Raw genomic sequence first — 14,150 nt, 5'->3', positions numbered from 1 at the left:
TTTTTTGAAGACATTGTTAGGCATATGTGTAAGGTATGAATTAAATCACTAATAGATTATGTAGTCCCACTTCTCCCAGTCAATAAATCTCTTCCAATATACCGTAATATCTTGATATCACTTTATATACTCCCCTAACTCCCAATAATTTCCACAAAATTTGGGAAATGTAGTTGAAAATACACTCAGACACAGAAGACTTACGCCCTACACCTTCTCAGTGTCACATCATTGCCCTGCTTCTTCCTTTAAAAAAAATAAATCTTGATTTCTCAAAACAGCAAATCTACATAGTTTTGTTAAGAGTTTCAGATAGCAAACTGTCTCTTAAGAAGCATAGTATCATGAAGGAAGTTTTCATTTTTGATATAGTTATTAAAAATGAGAGCAAACAAATTCTACTGTTAAATAAAGACCAGAACATCTATCCATCTGGAAATATTGTTCACAGGAACTCTCACACTATGACACCTACACTATTATTTTCTCACAAAACAACCATCTATATTAGAAGGGAAATCATTGTTTTCTGATAATTGTAATGAATTATGATTATTTCAAAAGGTATTTTGTCTTAGACTAGTGCTAACAAAATGTGTGTCAATATACATATAACTAGCTCCCTCTGATGCTAGCTATGGTTTAACAGGTAAAATTTCACAAAATATTGATTAAAAAAACTAAAACCTGCTGCTTTTCTTTAAAGTGTGTAACCAATTCACCATTCTACTAACATAAAATGTGTTAAAATGACAGGGCATATGAAAGGGAAGAAAAACAAGAAACCTTCAGGCTTCTTAAATAGGAATCCTTTGTGTTAAAAAATCTGCCATAAAGATGTAAAATCTGCATTATAGCACAGATATTATTCATAAAATAATACAAGGTGGAACTATCTCAAATTATAGAAGTCTTCTTTGTGAAACTGCTGTCTTAAGGAAAGGGCAGGATACTCTGCGGAAAGCATATTTATGACATTTCTAATTTTAATGAAGACATGTTCATTAAGAAAAGCAGGATTACTAGCTCCTTAAAAACAACAACAATTAAAAAAAACACAAACAAGCAAAACAATACAAAACAAACAAAAAAAAAACAACAAAGGAAATGAAAAGGAGAAAGCAATGAAACTGATTTTTTTGTCTCCCAAGCTCATGGAAATACAGTTTGTGCTTCTTGATCTAAACTTCACAGACTGATTCCCACCAGCAAGTAATATTCATCAGTATTTTTTTAATTATATATTAGTATTGGTAATATGGGATCAGGTGCAAACTGGGCAGTTAGTCTTGGGAGGCCCAATCCTGCAAACATTAATGCACATGTGTAGCTGTACTGAGCTTAGTAGCCCAACTGGTTAGGGAGCATGGAATTAATATGTAAAAACATTCGGCCAACTGGTCAGGGAGCACGGAATTAATATGTAAATACATGCAGCCACGTCTAAGCATCTGTGGGATCTGTCCTGGGATACCCAACAGCAGAACTTCCTAGGAACTTCCGTGGCCTCAGACACTGATTTCTGAAGCCCACCAGACATCTCTTCCACTACAGTGTCCAGATCTGAAAATTCATTCATGCACAGGGGTTCACCCAGTTTCTTTTTTTTCCAGCAGCACTACCAGCTGGAGCGGCTAAAGAGATTAGGACCAAACTCTGAAAGTAATTATCATGAAGAGAATAACTTAGAACTAACATTGCTAAAATACCTCAACTGTCGCTTACCATTACGGTATTTCACAGGCGCCCTTGTATTTTTGCAGAGCACATTACAAGTTACCCTCAAGATATCAGGGTAGTTGCAAAAAGTAGGTTCTGTAGGGTGTCAGGTCTGCAAACACACTGTAGGGGTTTCCTCACTTATTCCCACTTCAAAGAAGCATTAAGAACAATTTCTCTTTATTACAGATTTTAACTAGATTTCTTTCCTCTGTGATGATTAATTAGGCGTTTGTTAAAATTTGCCTTCTTTTCCACCTCTAAGAATAAATGTCCCCTCCTGCTAATCAGACACAAACAAAATGTTTTGAAAAGTAATCACTTGCTAAAAAAAAAATGGAAATTGGGCTTCTGTGTTTTGAGGAATGTACGCACATAGCACAGTGAAATTTAACACGGGTAAATGATCTGACTACCTCAAAGTGAAGTTTTTGCCTTCCTACAGTGGCCTTTCACCCTGCCCTTTCCTCCAATCTGAGGAGAGCTGATGTTGATGGAACATATAATGGCTCCTTTCCTGTGTAGTAAAGTCAGCAATAAAGCTCAGTAATTAAGGTGACCGGGGAGGCCCAGCCCAGCAGGCTAGTGGTGTGGCGAACACTTTCAGAACTTCAAACAATATCAAAGTCACTGAAAAATGGGCCTAGTTCAGGACTGGTTTGAATTAAGCCTCACTTCCACACGCACTTTTCAAATCCAAGCTCAAACAAGAAAGCCAAGGCCTTCTGGATTTCATTAGAGCCAATTATCTTATCTGTTTCATCTCAGGCCTGACCCTAAGGCTGGCAAACAGCTATTCAGTGCGTTTGTGTGGTTGTTTGAGAAAGCCTCCAGCCAGCCAATAGCCTGAGGAACTGCTAATTAAAACACAGTTGCCCCCTGCCTCTAGTGATTAAATATTTTCAAGCTTTTGTAAATAATTTTTCCATTCTTTGCCCCAAGCCTCAGAGGTCCAATACATGCAGTAATTTATTTAGTTTGTTAAAGAATAGTGCTGGAAATAAAACTATAATAGAAACTTAGGAAGCTCTTATATCTTGCTTAAATTCTGCAAGTGATATTCTAAATTCTACATTCTAGTCTTAATAACCTTACTGTGATTGAAGCGTTGCAGTGTACAAAAGGCTCTATATTTTGTTGATAATCATCATGTTTCCCTAGATGTCAACAAGATATGCATGCTTATGGGCTTAATGAGATCATGGACAGTGCAGCAGTGATACTGAGCAATATATGTGTTCTTGAGCTAAACAAACAGGAGGAGGATCACACTTCCAAAGCATGTTTGGAGGACTGAATCCTACCAGTGCCATATCCATATGTCTCACTGGAACAAGAACAGATACATTACATTGTTCCACATAAAATCGGTTCATTCACAATGAAAACAAAGAACTGCACATCTTTCATCTGGTCTAGAGGACTCAATCCCTCCATCTTCCCCTTTCAAGTCCTAGGAAGACATCCTCTCTATATGAGATCTTGAAGTCCTCTATATGAGGACTTGAAGGGATAACTGTCTGCCTTGTCTCCGGGATTCCACCAGCTTGCATGACCCCATGTGCCAAATCAGCCAATGTCCCCAGTGCTTGTTGTGTGTACCTCTCATGCAATGTGATGCAGACTGCAGCCAGCCTACCTCCCTTCTTATTTCTACCAATCAAAAACATCTCCCAAATCAATCTTCTAAGTCTTTAAATCTTACTATTATTCTTAATAATAACGTATTTATATTAGTACATTATACTGGAACTTCTGTCATGTACAATAACTTCATTGTATTAGACTGCAAAGAAAGAACATAAAGATGACTCCTGTCTAGACACTCTATGTGTAAGTGGCTCCTGACTATACATTCTGGAGAACTTAGCAGTGTACAAATTCAGCTACTGTTCGCATATAGGAAATATAGCAGTGTTTCAGAGGAAAGGAAGGCTGAAATTCTAATCTGAAGAAGATCTAGAGCAGAACTGCAGGACAGACAGCAATCTGTAAAATCAGTGGTTTTGAGGACAGAGATGGAGAAAGGGTGACAGAGAGCTTAATAGTGCTTCTACTTTTCAGTGAAACATGATTGTATCACTAGCGACAATAGCCTCTTATGAGAGGAATTCAAATTTAAATAGATGAATAAGAGGAAAGAGAAAATAGGTGGGTGATGAATTGTAATTTTCAGATCCAGAGGGAACCTGTTTTCATAGAAAGCTGATCACAAATGGAGTGAAGCAGACGTTAATAAAGCATGGGGATTGAGAAGTCCCTGTCACATAGGAATTGAAGCACTTGCAGAGGTTTAACAATAGTTTATTACTTTGTAAACTTCTTAATTGGTAATAGGGAAGCACTCTCCTGTCAGATTAATAATGCATGATGAAATATGTAGTTTTTCATGACATATATCTTTTTACTAAAATATAATCTTTTTGTATGTGTGGATCTCTAATATTTTGCAGAGGGCAACCTTTTTTACAGTACAGAAAAGAAAAATAACATTTAAAATAGCTTGACAGTAAAAGCATTAACTTCCGATTGATAAGGTCAGGTTCAAGTCCCTGATTTGTAAGAACTAGGGAAGAAAAATTGTTTTTAATAATTCAGGGATGAGTTTTTTTCACTTAGAGTTTTTTGCTTCCTAGAGTGATGTCCTCGCCGTGAGGCTGGATATGAACACAGTCATGAAAGGGTTTGAAACACACACTTAGCTGTTTTCTTGCAGGTTTTCAAATGGTTTTGCTTTTGTTCCAGTGTAAAAGAAAATCGTATGTCAAAACCATGGACAGTTGCTACTTACTGGAACTGCTGTCTTTAGTCAGCTCTACTTAGCATTTCACACCACACCCAGAATAGGAGAAAGAAAGCAGCAAAGACCAGTGGATTTACTGATGGGGAAAAAAGGACCAAATAAGCATCTTCTTTCCTTCAGTCCTGTATTTTACATTATCTGACATGAATGTACACTGTAGCATGACACAGAAAAAATACTAAGCAGTTTTCCAGCTATGCCTTCCCCAAGGCATAGCTATTTTCAGCCCGGTTATAATGAATGCACTGTAATCTTTTTGGTTTAATTTTTTGTGAATTTTTAATACCTTTTGAATTTTGGTAATTTTATTTTGACACCCAATATACTGTGACTAGAAAGACAGTGGTAGGCAAACATATGAGTCAGATAAACTTTAAAAGCTTGGTTTGTTTCAGGCCATGATAAATCATAAGAGTGTTTGCATATAATTTAAAAGATTTAATTACTCAATCATGCTAAATGTAGTCAAATTATCTAGGTTCAGATCCTGTCACATTTATTGGTGAACAGCCTTTGGTTTCACAAACTTTCTGTGATGACTCTTGCAAGAAGTTACTGTTGAATATAAGCAACATTACATGTTAGCCATTAATTAATTAATGCTGGTGTGCAAAGCGGACCCTAGAAGACCTAAAATTAAGTATTTTTGATCACAAGACAAAGGTTTAGCCTTCCTTAAGCAAAAAAATACAAACATATGACAAACATGGTAAATTACTCCATGAATGAGATTTTTTTCTTATACTACTTGTAGGAGTTTGAAGTCTGATAGATTCCCTCACTCTGAGTAACAATCTACTTTTCACGAAGCTGTACTGATTTAATGGGATTACTGGTGGCTCAAGCAGCGCTAATACCACATAATCGTGAGTCATAGACCTCCCTGAACTTTTTCATTAGATATCTATTTTTAAGATATACGTGTTTTCATAGTTTTAAACATCTCTTTTGCAAGATTAAGAACTCACTTAAAAAAGTAATAACATACTCAGAATTGGGGCTCTGGCAACAACCAGTAACATGAAACCTCATAAGATCTTGCAGCACTGAGCAGAGTGCTACTCAGCATAACTCAGGATTTCAAAATTTGTGACTTGATAGATTTTTCTGTTTTCCTTTGGAATTACTGACGCTTTACATGCTAGAATATGTGTTCTTGTTTTTGGCTTTTGTTTTTTTTTTTATTTATGAAAAAGACTTGTTCTTTAATTTCTTTACAAGCAAAGAGTAGCATAGGTACACAAAATCATTAGATATTAAAAATATCTCCAAGGAGTTATTGATGCAAAAGTATGTGAACATCTATAAGCACAGACATGCCCCAGAGGTATCTACACAATCTTATACAGACACACCAGGTGTGTGAGCACACACAGAACCTCACAATCCAACTTATGTTTGAAAGGAGGAAAATAAAAACTCTGGTTTCTTTTTCTTGAAGTACTAAAAGAAGAATAGTGGAGGTCTCATTAGCTGAGCTGGCTAAAGAAGACATGAATAAGAACTGTGTAGCTGAAAGGCCTCTGTTTCTGCTGTTCTTGTAACAACACTTCTGTCTGATTCTGGATAATGGGCTTTTAATAAAAATACCCACCAAAGGAAAACAATTAAACAATACATAAAGCACCAGGGTGCAATCTAGTGGTTCTGTTATAGTCTGGAGCTGTTCCAGCAGAGAACATGTGGATATTTTTTACAGGCTATAGCGTAGTTCTCAAAAGTTATTATAAAGCAACAAAATTTAAATTGAGGCTGGACATCCACACAATCACTCAGTGTTGCTGTAGGACTTCTAATTCAGACCTAAGATTTATCTCTATTTTACATACCACAGATATTTTGACTTTTAGAGTAAAAATATCTTCTCTCCCAGCTTTTTAATTTATTCCGGGATGTTTTTAGTGGTATTTCTCATATTTTCATCAAAGTATTTGACAATTCTTTATCCATGCACCTTTATTCTTTCATCTTTCTAACTTGACAAAAATTGGGAAACTTTTCTACTGCAGAAGAGCTCGGGTATTTTTTGGCACTTTTAAACTACAGACCATGTACAGCTTAGGTTTTAATCAAAAAGTTTTTAACCTGAACCACATAAACCTGACACATTCCATATTTTATTATCCTTTCTCCTCCACCCCCTTTTCTGCCATGTCAATAAAAGGAGCTGTGCATCTGCAGAAAAGTAAGTTGGCACTAATTAATTTATGTAACAAAAGGTTTCATTTCTCTAGTTCCAGTGCATGAAAGGAGCATCATATGCAGTTTTTAAAATTCTGGTACAGTAAAGGTGAAAATTTAGAAGAGTTTGGTGAGAAGAAGTTAGATTTTCCAAATAAAAATAAAGAAGGAGGAAGAACAAACAGTTGCAAGATATAAACAGTGCTGCCAGGATTAGTTTTCTGGTGAACTCTGAAATATAACCAAACGTTGAAAAGCTGTTTATGATAGAGTTTCAAGTGCTTTTAACTCTGCTTCTCAATATCCTAAAGGAGACTTTCTTTATCAGTGCTAACACTAGTACTAATACTACCAATACCACTACCAAAACGAATACTAATAAATACTAATAAATATAATACAATACTAATCTGCATGCTCAGAACTTTTGTCAAGATAAAGAAAACATGAAAATTTATCGTTATACTCAAAAAAAGTCACAATTAAAAGCTTTTCCAAAGCCACTGATCCATAGACTACTGGATATTTACACATGGAACTTATGTTCTCAGCAGATTTTAAAAATAATATTCCAAAAATCTTCAACCTTTTCCCAAATTCTTCAAATGGAACTGCTCAGGAAGTTCTTTTTTTAGGTGTTTCATGCACCTTTCCTTGAATACTGCTCAGACATTTTCCGTGACAGAATGGAAAAGAAAGACCTCTGATTGATATACCCATCTTATAACAACATTTGGTAGAAGCTGACAAACTCAGAAATCTACAATTGATTGCAACTCAAATTTACAACTCTAGAGTGCTGTGGATGACTGCAATATACCTACATACAGATACCATTACATACACTTTCTAGAGTTTCCATAACTGTTCTACTCAGCTATATTTTTCTACATAAAGCTGTACTATACACATGAGAACATAGGATTATAGTAAATTAGTACTTTACATAACATCCATCTTCATTTGGGTAAATCATTACTTGCCTCTTGCAGATATGACTCAGAGATTCTGCCTCCTTCCTTATGAAGTGTTGAACCCGCTGCTGTCCACAAATAGACTAGAGATAACAGTTTCTGGAGTAATCATTGCCAGTTATTATAAAAGAAAATATTGAGAAATAAAATTTTTATTTCCATTTGTTAATATAAACATGGCATTTTGCTAGTCTGAGCTGATTGCCACTGGAGTCCTCTGATAACATAATAGATTAAGGTTCTGAAGATCTTGGGTCTTTATAACTTCTGTTTTTTTGTGACTCATGAGGCTGAGCAGTTAATTTGGCTTTTTTGTTTCCTTTTCCACATTTTGTGTTTTTATCTCTTTTCACTAAAAGTTCTAGAAAGAGAAACTGAATCTTAACATAGGTTTTACACCGTAATATAACCTTATCAGCAGTCTCTGGACATTGTAGTCTTAGAAATGGCAGCATTAAGCTATGAATATTTAGAATTACTGTCTCAAAATTGTTCTTAGTGGAATTCATTAAACTTTATAACAATATACCATTGTTCTATGACTTAAAATAAAGCTAGGTACCGCTAGAAAAAATGTTGATTTTTTACTCCCACATTCTTTTGTTCTGTTTGTCAGAAGCCAGAGTTTCTGTTCAGAGAACTAGAGTATATTGCAGAGGGGGATGTCAAATAAAGCCATAATAATATTCAAAATAATATAAATCGATGGTTCGCCCTCATGTGGTACATTAAGCTTACTTCTAGAGAATAGAAAAGTTTCAGAGATGAGCAATTGCAATAATAAAAAACTAGGTATATTTCTAAATAAAGAGAGATTGAAAATACAAGAAATGCTGACTTTTCAGAGAAGAAAAATAAGGAAGAATGTGAGAGGAATCCAAACATGTTTAAAATAAAAGATATGCATAGGCAAGAGTGTACACTTCATCTACTGACATGGTACACAAACACATGTATTTTTAATGAAATTGGAAGACCAGAGATTTGAGATAAAAAAGGAATTTTTCTTTTCAGACACACATACATAAGACCAGGAAACTCAGTACCAAAAGATTAAATGAATACAGAATCTTAACACATACAAAAGTGATTAAAGTTGTTATATCCAATTCTGTGGCAAACAAAAATTTATAAAAGCAAATTTATGGGAAAATTAAAGTAATGTATACAAATGTCTACTATCTATACTTACATGAAACAGTATAGATAAAACACACTAATATTTCTTTGAGTTTCCTTTTGGAGTATATATATGAATTTGTAACTTTAAAAGTAAGAAAAAAATCAACAAAAAACAAACGATAGATTATATTCAGAACAGAGTTAGTAAGGAGAATATATTTGAAAAAGAACAAAAATGTATTTACAATGTTTTTCACAATGAATATCAAAATAAAACATCACCAGATCAGGAAATACAAAACTAAGACCCAAAAAAGGTCATTATACATCCATGTAATTTCTGAAATAATCTTAATTATGCCCTAGAAGATTATAAGACTGAAATGAACATTTCTGAATCCTTTTTTCAGGGGTTAGATCACAGTGATTTTTAAACATATTTATTTTCTACCAAAATAATTTCTCTGAAAGGAAGTGAAGATTTTCTGTGTATTCTTATTTTCTTTCATTTCTACACTTCAACATAATTGGTTTCAAACGTGAGTTTGATTTTGAATTCTCTTTTTTAAAGAATAATTATTTTGAAATACTTATAAATTCTGTGTTGTATTTACAATTAAACCATGGATATGTAAGTTAATTCTTAACTCCTCCTTAGTGTCACTTATATCTTTTAAATTTGCTCACCGTATTAAATTAAAATCATACACATGACTGCTAAAAATCAACCTCAAATATAATATTGTCATGAGCTATTTCTAACGATTCCAAGAAACACACACACATTTCATTTTATATAAGCTTTTATGACCAGGTTCACTGATATGCTGTGGCTGTTTTACGCTACTCTCGAGTAGAGCAAAACAGCCAGAGCATACAGGCTGGTTAAACTAAATTTACAACTCCTTTGTTGAATAAAAGCAGTACAAAGCAGTTGGAAGGCACACTCATTTTCCTTCTGTCTCTTGCTTGTTCTTCACCCTTCTCAGTTCTCACATTTGCTTCCATTTCCTCCTGCATCTGCTATAACAGATTTCTTCTGTCATCTGTAAGCTCTGAGTGCATACATGTACATGTGTGTGTGTACAACACAGACCTTCTGCTTCCTTTACTGAAAGCATATGGTATAACACGTAGCTTAAGAAAGTAATTATTTGAACATTAATATCTGACCATCCCTCTTGTTTTTTTTCTATAGCTGCTGGCAGAAGAGTGTGGATTACACTCTCATAAAGTGAAGTGTAGAATCATCATCTCAGTAAACAGCAACTATCTTCTATATTTTCAAAGAGATTAAAACAAATTTCACTTGAATAGATGGAATTAAATGATGAAACATAACTCTCTAGAGCCAAAGGCCTTGAAAATATTGGTAAAGAGCTGTGTATTTTTTTATCATAAGGAAAAAGAAGATATGAATATCCTTTAGGAAAAAACATTCTTTCAAGGAATTCTGAAGATAAAATAGTTGCTTAACTATGCTAATTATCAAACAAGACTTTTCTGGCAAAATTAAATAATGCACTTCTATTCGATTCTACAGAAACTTCTGCCTTCTACATTTTCTACTACCTTCTCATAGTTAACATGAGTAAATACATTTTCTTACTAGAAACTGAATATAAATGAAATGAAATCCAACTTTATAAATAAAATCTTTAACACGTCTAAAATGTGTTAAAATTTGAATTTACACTATAAAAAAAAAAAAGTTAGTTTAAAAGTACAAGAAAGACTCTCCACATAGCACAGACAACTAAATGGCAGACTCAAACAACTGTCCAGTTTCCTACTAGTGTCCCACAGAAGCTACCACATTCTGTTGCAGTAATTACTCTGTGATATGGTTCTAACTAATCTTCAACTGTCTTGAATTTTTATACAACAATTGTTTTTTTTTCCCCCAACAAAGCAGAAATATTTTCTAGGATAGTTTGGAGGAAGACATTGAAGTGAAAGCTCATTAAGTCACAACATGATTTGATTCGAATATTCAAATAGATCTATCTAGTCATTTTTGCAGCTGAAAATTACAAATACTCAGCTACATGTATTTATATGTACGTGTGCGTGTATAAATGCTCGTACAGTTCTAGAAGTATATTCCGTAAGAACAATTCCTGATGGCTAATACATCATCGTATAGAGCAATACTTGAGCAAATATTTAGAGTCATGAAAAGGGACTTGATCTCTATTTATATGGACATTATCATTCAGAAGTATCTCCGCTATAAAATCTGATAGTCAATCAAGAAGAAATGAGTTATCTAGTATCATGGTTGCAGACACTTCAAATAAGTGCTTAGTGCAATTCTAGGAAGATACTAGGGTTCTGTGGGTTAGAAACCAAAAGCTATGTGGACCCTCTTGGGAGCTCAGTTCCTAAGGACTCAGATAATTAAGTTTCCAAGTTGCTAGAAAGCAGGAAGCCTCAACTGCTCTCCAGTTCAGCTCCATCTGCCTCCAAACTTCCTGACATCTTCATTATGTTGGAAGGGACCTTAAACAGTACACTGTCCTGCCTCTGCTAGGGACTGAATCTTGTATAAGTTTTTTCTCTGCTAGGGAGTAAATATGAAGAGAGAATCTCTCAATTTTGTCTCTTCATTTTCCTCTTCTCAAAAATGAGGATATCCAACGCTTTCCCCATCTCTTTGTTAAGAACATCTACATAATTCTGTCTCTAAAATAAATATATTTAAAAAATAACACGCTCATTTTCCTAACTACAAATTTTACTACATACTTCCATATAAACCGACCTGTTCCAGCTCCTGAGCAACAGCTGACATGCTGGCTTGTTTACTAGGTCTCGTATTGGTTTTCTCCAAGACTCTACGTTCCTTCCTGTCTATGGCAAAAGATTGCACTGTGGAATTCTCATAATATAATAATTCTGTCCTGGCCAAATTCATAATGCATATTACACCATCTATGGTATTTTGGATCATAGCAGGGATAGATTCTGTATGAAAGATTGACTCATCATTAGTAATTGTAAATTTACCTATCACTATGAGCAAACCCAGAGAAAATGGGTATTTGGATTATCCTGCATAATTTATAGATATTTGTATTCGTGCTACAAATTTCTTCACTGATGCCATAGTAGTCATAAAAAATCCATATCAAAAGCATTACAGATGGTACAAAGACCATCTTTGCTGAAAAGGAGCTTAGAACATAGGGAAACACTTCCTGTTGTTCAAGTACTTTTGGAAAAATGGAAGCATGGCAGCATGTATTATAATTAGTCAACAGCATATATTTCTAGAAAAAAAATTAAAAATAGCGGTTGACTATTTAACAATAAGATCTTGCCCACATTAATTGGAATACTAATTGTGCATCTAAAATTATTTAACTTTGAAATTATTTATTATTATTAAAATTTAAAATATATTAAATTTTCAACCACTGGCAATTCTTTTAAAGGATAACTTTATTCTTACATTGAATTTATTTGCTTTTAAAAAAGTATAATTAAGCACTTATTTTAGAGGCATGCCTGCAAATGATTAGTCATTGTGTAGAAGTCTACATGAATTTTATTTTTCTGAATAGTGCTATTTTGCAAGGCAAAACATTTGCAGACTGAAATTCCTTTTAACTCCAAAGCAGACTGAAATGCTTAACAGTAGAGCTGCTTCAAACTGCTCATGAGTTTGCCTTTTACTAGAACTACAACGAATATGTTTGAAAAGATTTTTCAAACCCAAGTATTTATTGTCAGGACAGAAAGGATTCCAGTTACAGTTGTAGTCATTTATATGAGTCTTCTTAAACCATCATTCTCCACAGCGCTAATGTGGTCACATTACCTATATCATTATTGCTTACGTTGCATCCAGACCAAGAAATCTGGGATGATCATATTAGACATTAATATCAGATACTGATATCAGTTATTTGAACCATCCAGTCCTCTCAATTCCATAAAATCTCAACAAAGAATAATACATTGGAAGATAACAACGATCTTGGAGGCAACATCAAGCTATAGAGGATTTTAAATTGGCCACTACTTATTTGTTCAGATTTTTTTTAAGTGCTGTAAATAAAACTCATAAAGTTTTTTTTCCACGATGATTGTGTGACACTGTGAGTGTGCTGGGTCATTTCTGTGTCTGGGACTTTCAATTGAGGTATGTTGTTTGTCAGATCCTTGGCATGTTATTTTGTGGACAACACAGGAGTACTTCAGAAAATAAAGCAAAATTGTGTTTTATACTTTTTATGATGTATTTTGTAAAGAACATAACTCAATCTACATAAGGCAAATGCATTTTTTCAAACTAAAATTCTTGGACATGATCTGATAAGGAAGTTGTCTCATTGCCTTTCCAGCTTGTCAGCTTTCACTAATTGAAATCTCTTTTCAGACATGTATCATTTATCCAGTTATGAGAGGTGAGTGCTCATTAAACACTTCCACTGAACTGCTGAACAATGAAGGGAAATGATGTATGTAAAACAGGACTACTGAAAGTCTAACAGAGCATGTTTGAAAGTGGTTCTATCTCCTCCAGTCCCATGAAAAAGACTAACGATTATGATGAATCACCTATGAGAGAATGAAATTTCATTTATAATGAGCTATTGAAAGCAAAGAGAAACATAGTGTGCAACATTTCCTATAACTCTTATTGAGATTTTCACTTTTAAGTAACGAGCTTTCCACTGAAATTCACAGAAAATGACAGTTGGGCAAATTTGTGAGCATCATATGAGTATCATGATGAGAATTTTAATCTAATGAGGATCACTGGGTTTGGACCATACTTACTAGTGCTTTGTGCTACACTTCCACATACCATAATCAATATGAACAGTATTTTTCTTGTGTCTGGTATCATTGCTTACATTTAAATTTTGTAGATAGAGAAGTCAGGAAGCTCAAAGTCATTTTAATGGCATGATATGATAATAATAAAATAAATGAGTGATCAAATCATTAGACCTTTTTTTATTATTATTCTATGTGAGTGACCACTACAACTGAACTACCCATTTATTAATTTTACTGAGATTTCACACACCGGGATACTGGTATTAAAACAATTTCACCATGGGTTTCACCATTCTCCTGCCTTTTAAAATTATAGTCATTCTTATTCATGTGTTTATGTTGTACCACCAGTTTTCAAACTTTAAAAGAAAAAGGTACTGACCTGAATGCTGTGAGATATTCAACATCTCCCATGGGAGGATCCAAACCACCTGTCCAAGCAATATTTATATTAAAACCTTCACCTGGGCCACTTCCAACCTGAAAAAATAGGAAGAAAATGCCAAAAAGAAGTAAAAAGGAGGAAAAGAGAGGAGGGAAAGAGAGGGAAAGAAAGACCA

At 34.2% G+C, this 14,150-nt stretch overlaps 1 protein-coding gene across 8 annotated transcripts in view; it reads right to left on the bottom strand.

The window, feature by feature from the left end:
* Positions 1 to 14,150, bottom strand: part of HDAC9 (histone deacetylase 9) — a 440,323-nt gene that overhangs the window by 82,699 nt on the left and 343,474 nt on the right. For 7 of the 8 annotated variants that reach the window (XM_010712747.3, XM_031553923.1, XM_031553921.1 and 4 more), the window contains one exon: positions 13,973 to 14,070. In XM_010712747.3, coding sequence (XP_010711049.1) covers positions 13,973 to 14,070 — 98 coding nt within the window. Of the gene's footprint in view, positions 1 to 12,496; positions 13,366 to 13,972; positions 14,071 to 14,150 lie in introns of those variants that run through there. The other variant, XM_031553926.1, reaches the window with a different exon arrangement.

This window comes from Meleagris gallopavo, chromosome 6, assembly GCF_000146605.3.
Source record: "Meleagris gallopavo isolate NT-WF06-2002-E0010 breed Aviagen turkey brand Nicholas breeding stock chromosome 6, Turkey_5.1, whole genome shotgun sequence".
Lineage (NCBI taxonomy): Eukaryota > Metazoa > Chordata > Aves > Galliformes > Phasianidae > Meleagris > Meleagris gallopavo.
Note: the sequence above shows the minus strand (reverse complement) of the source record. Positions and strands in the feature narration are given on the sequence as shown.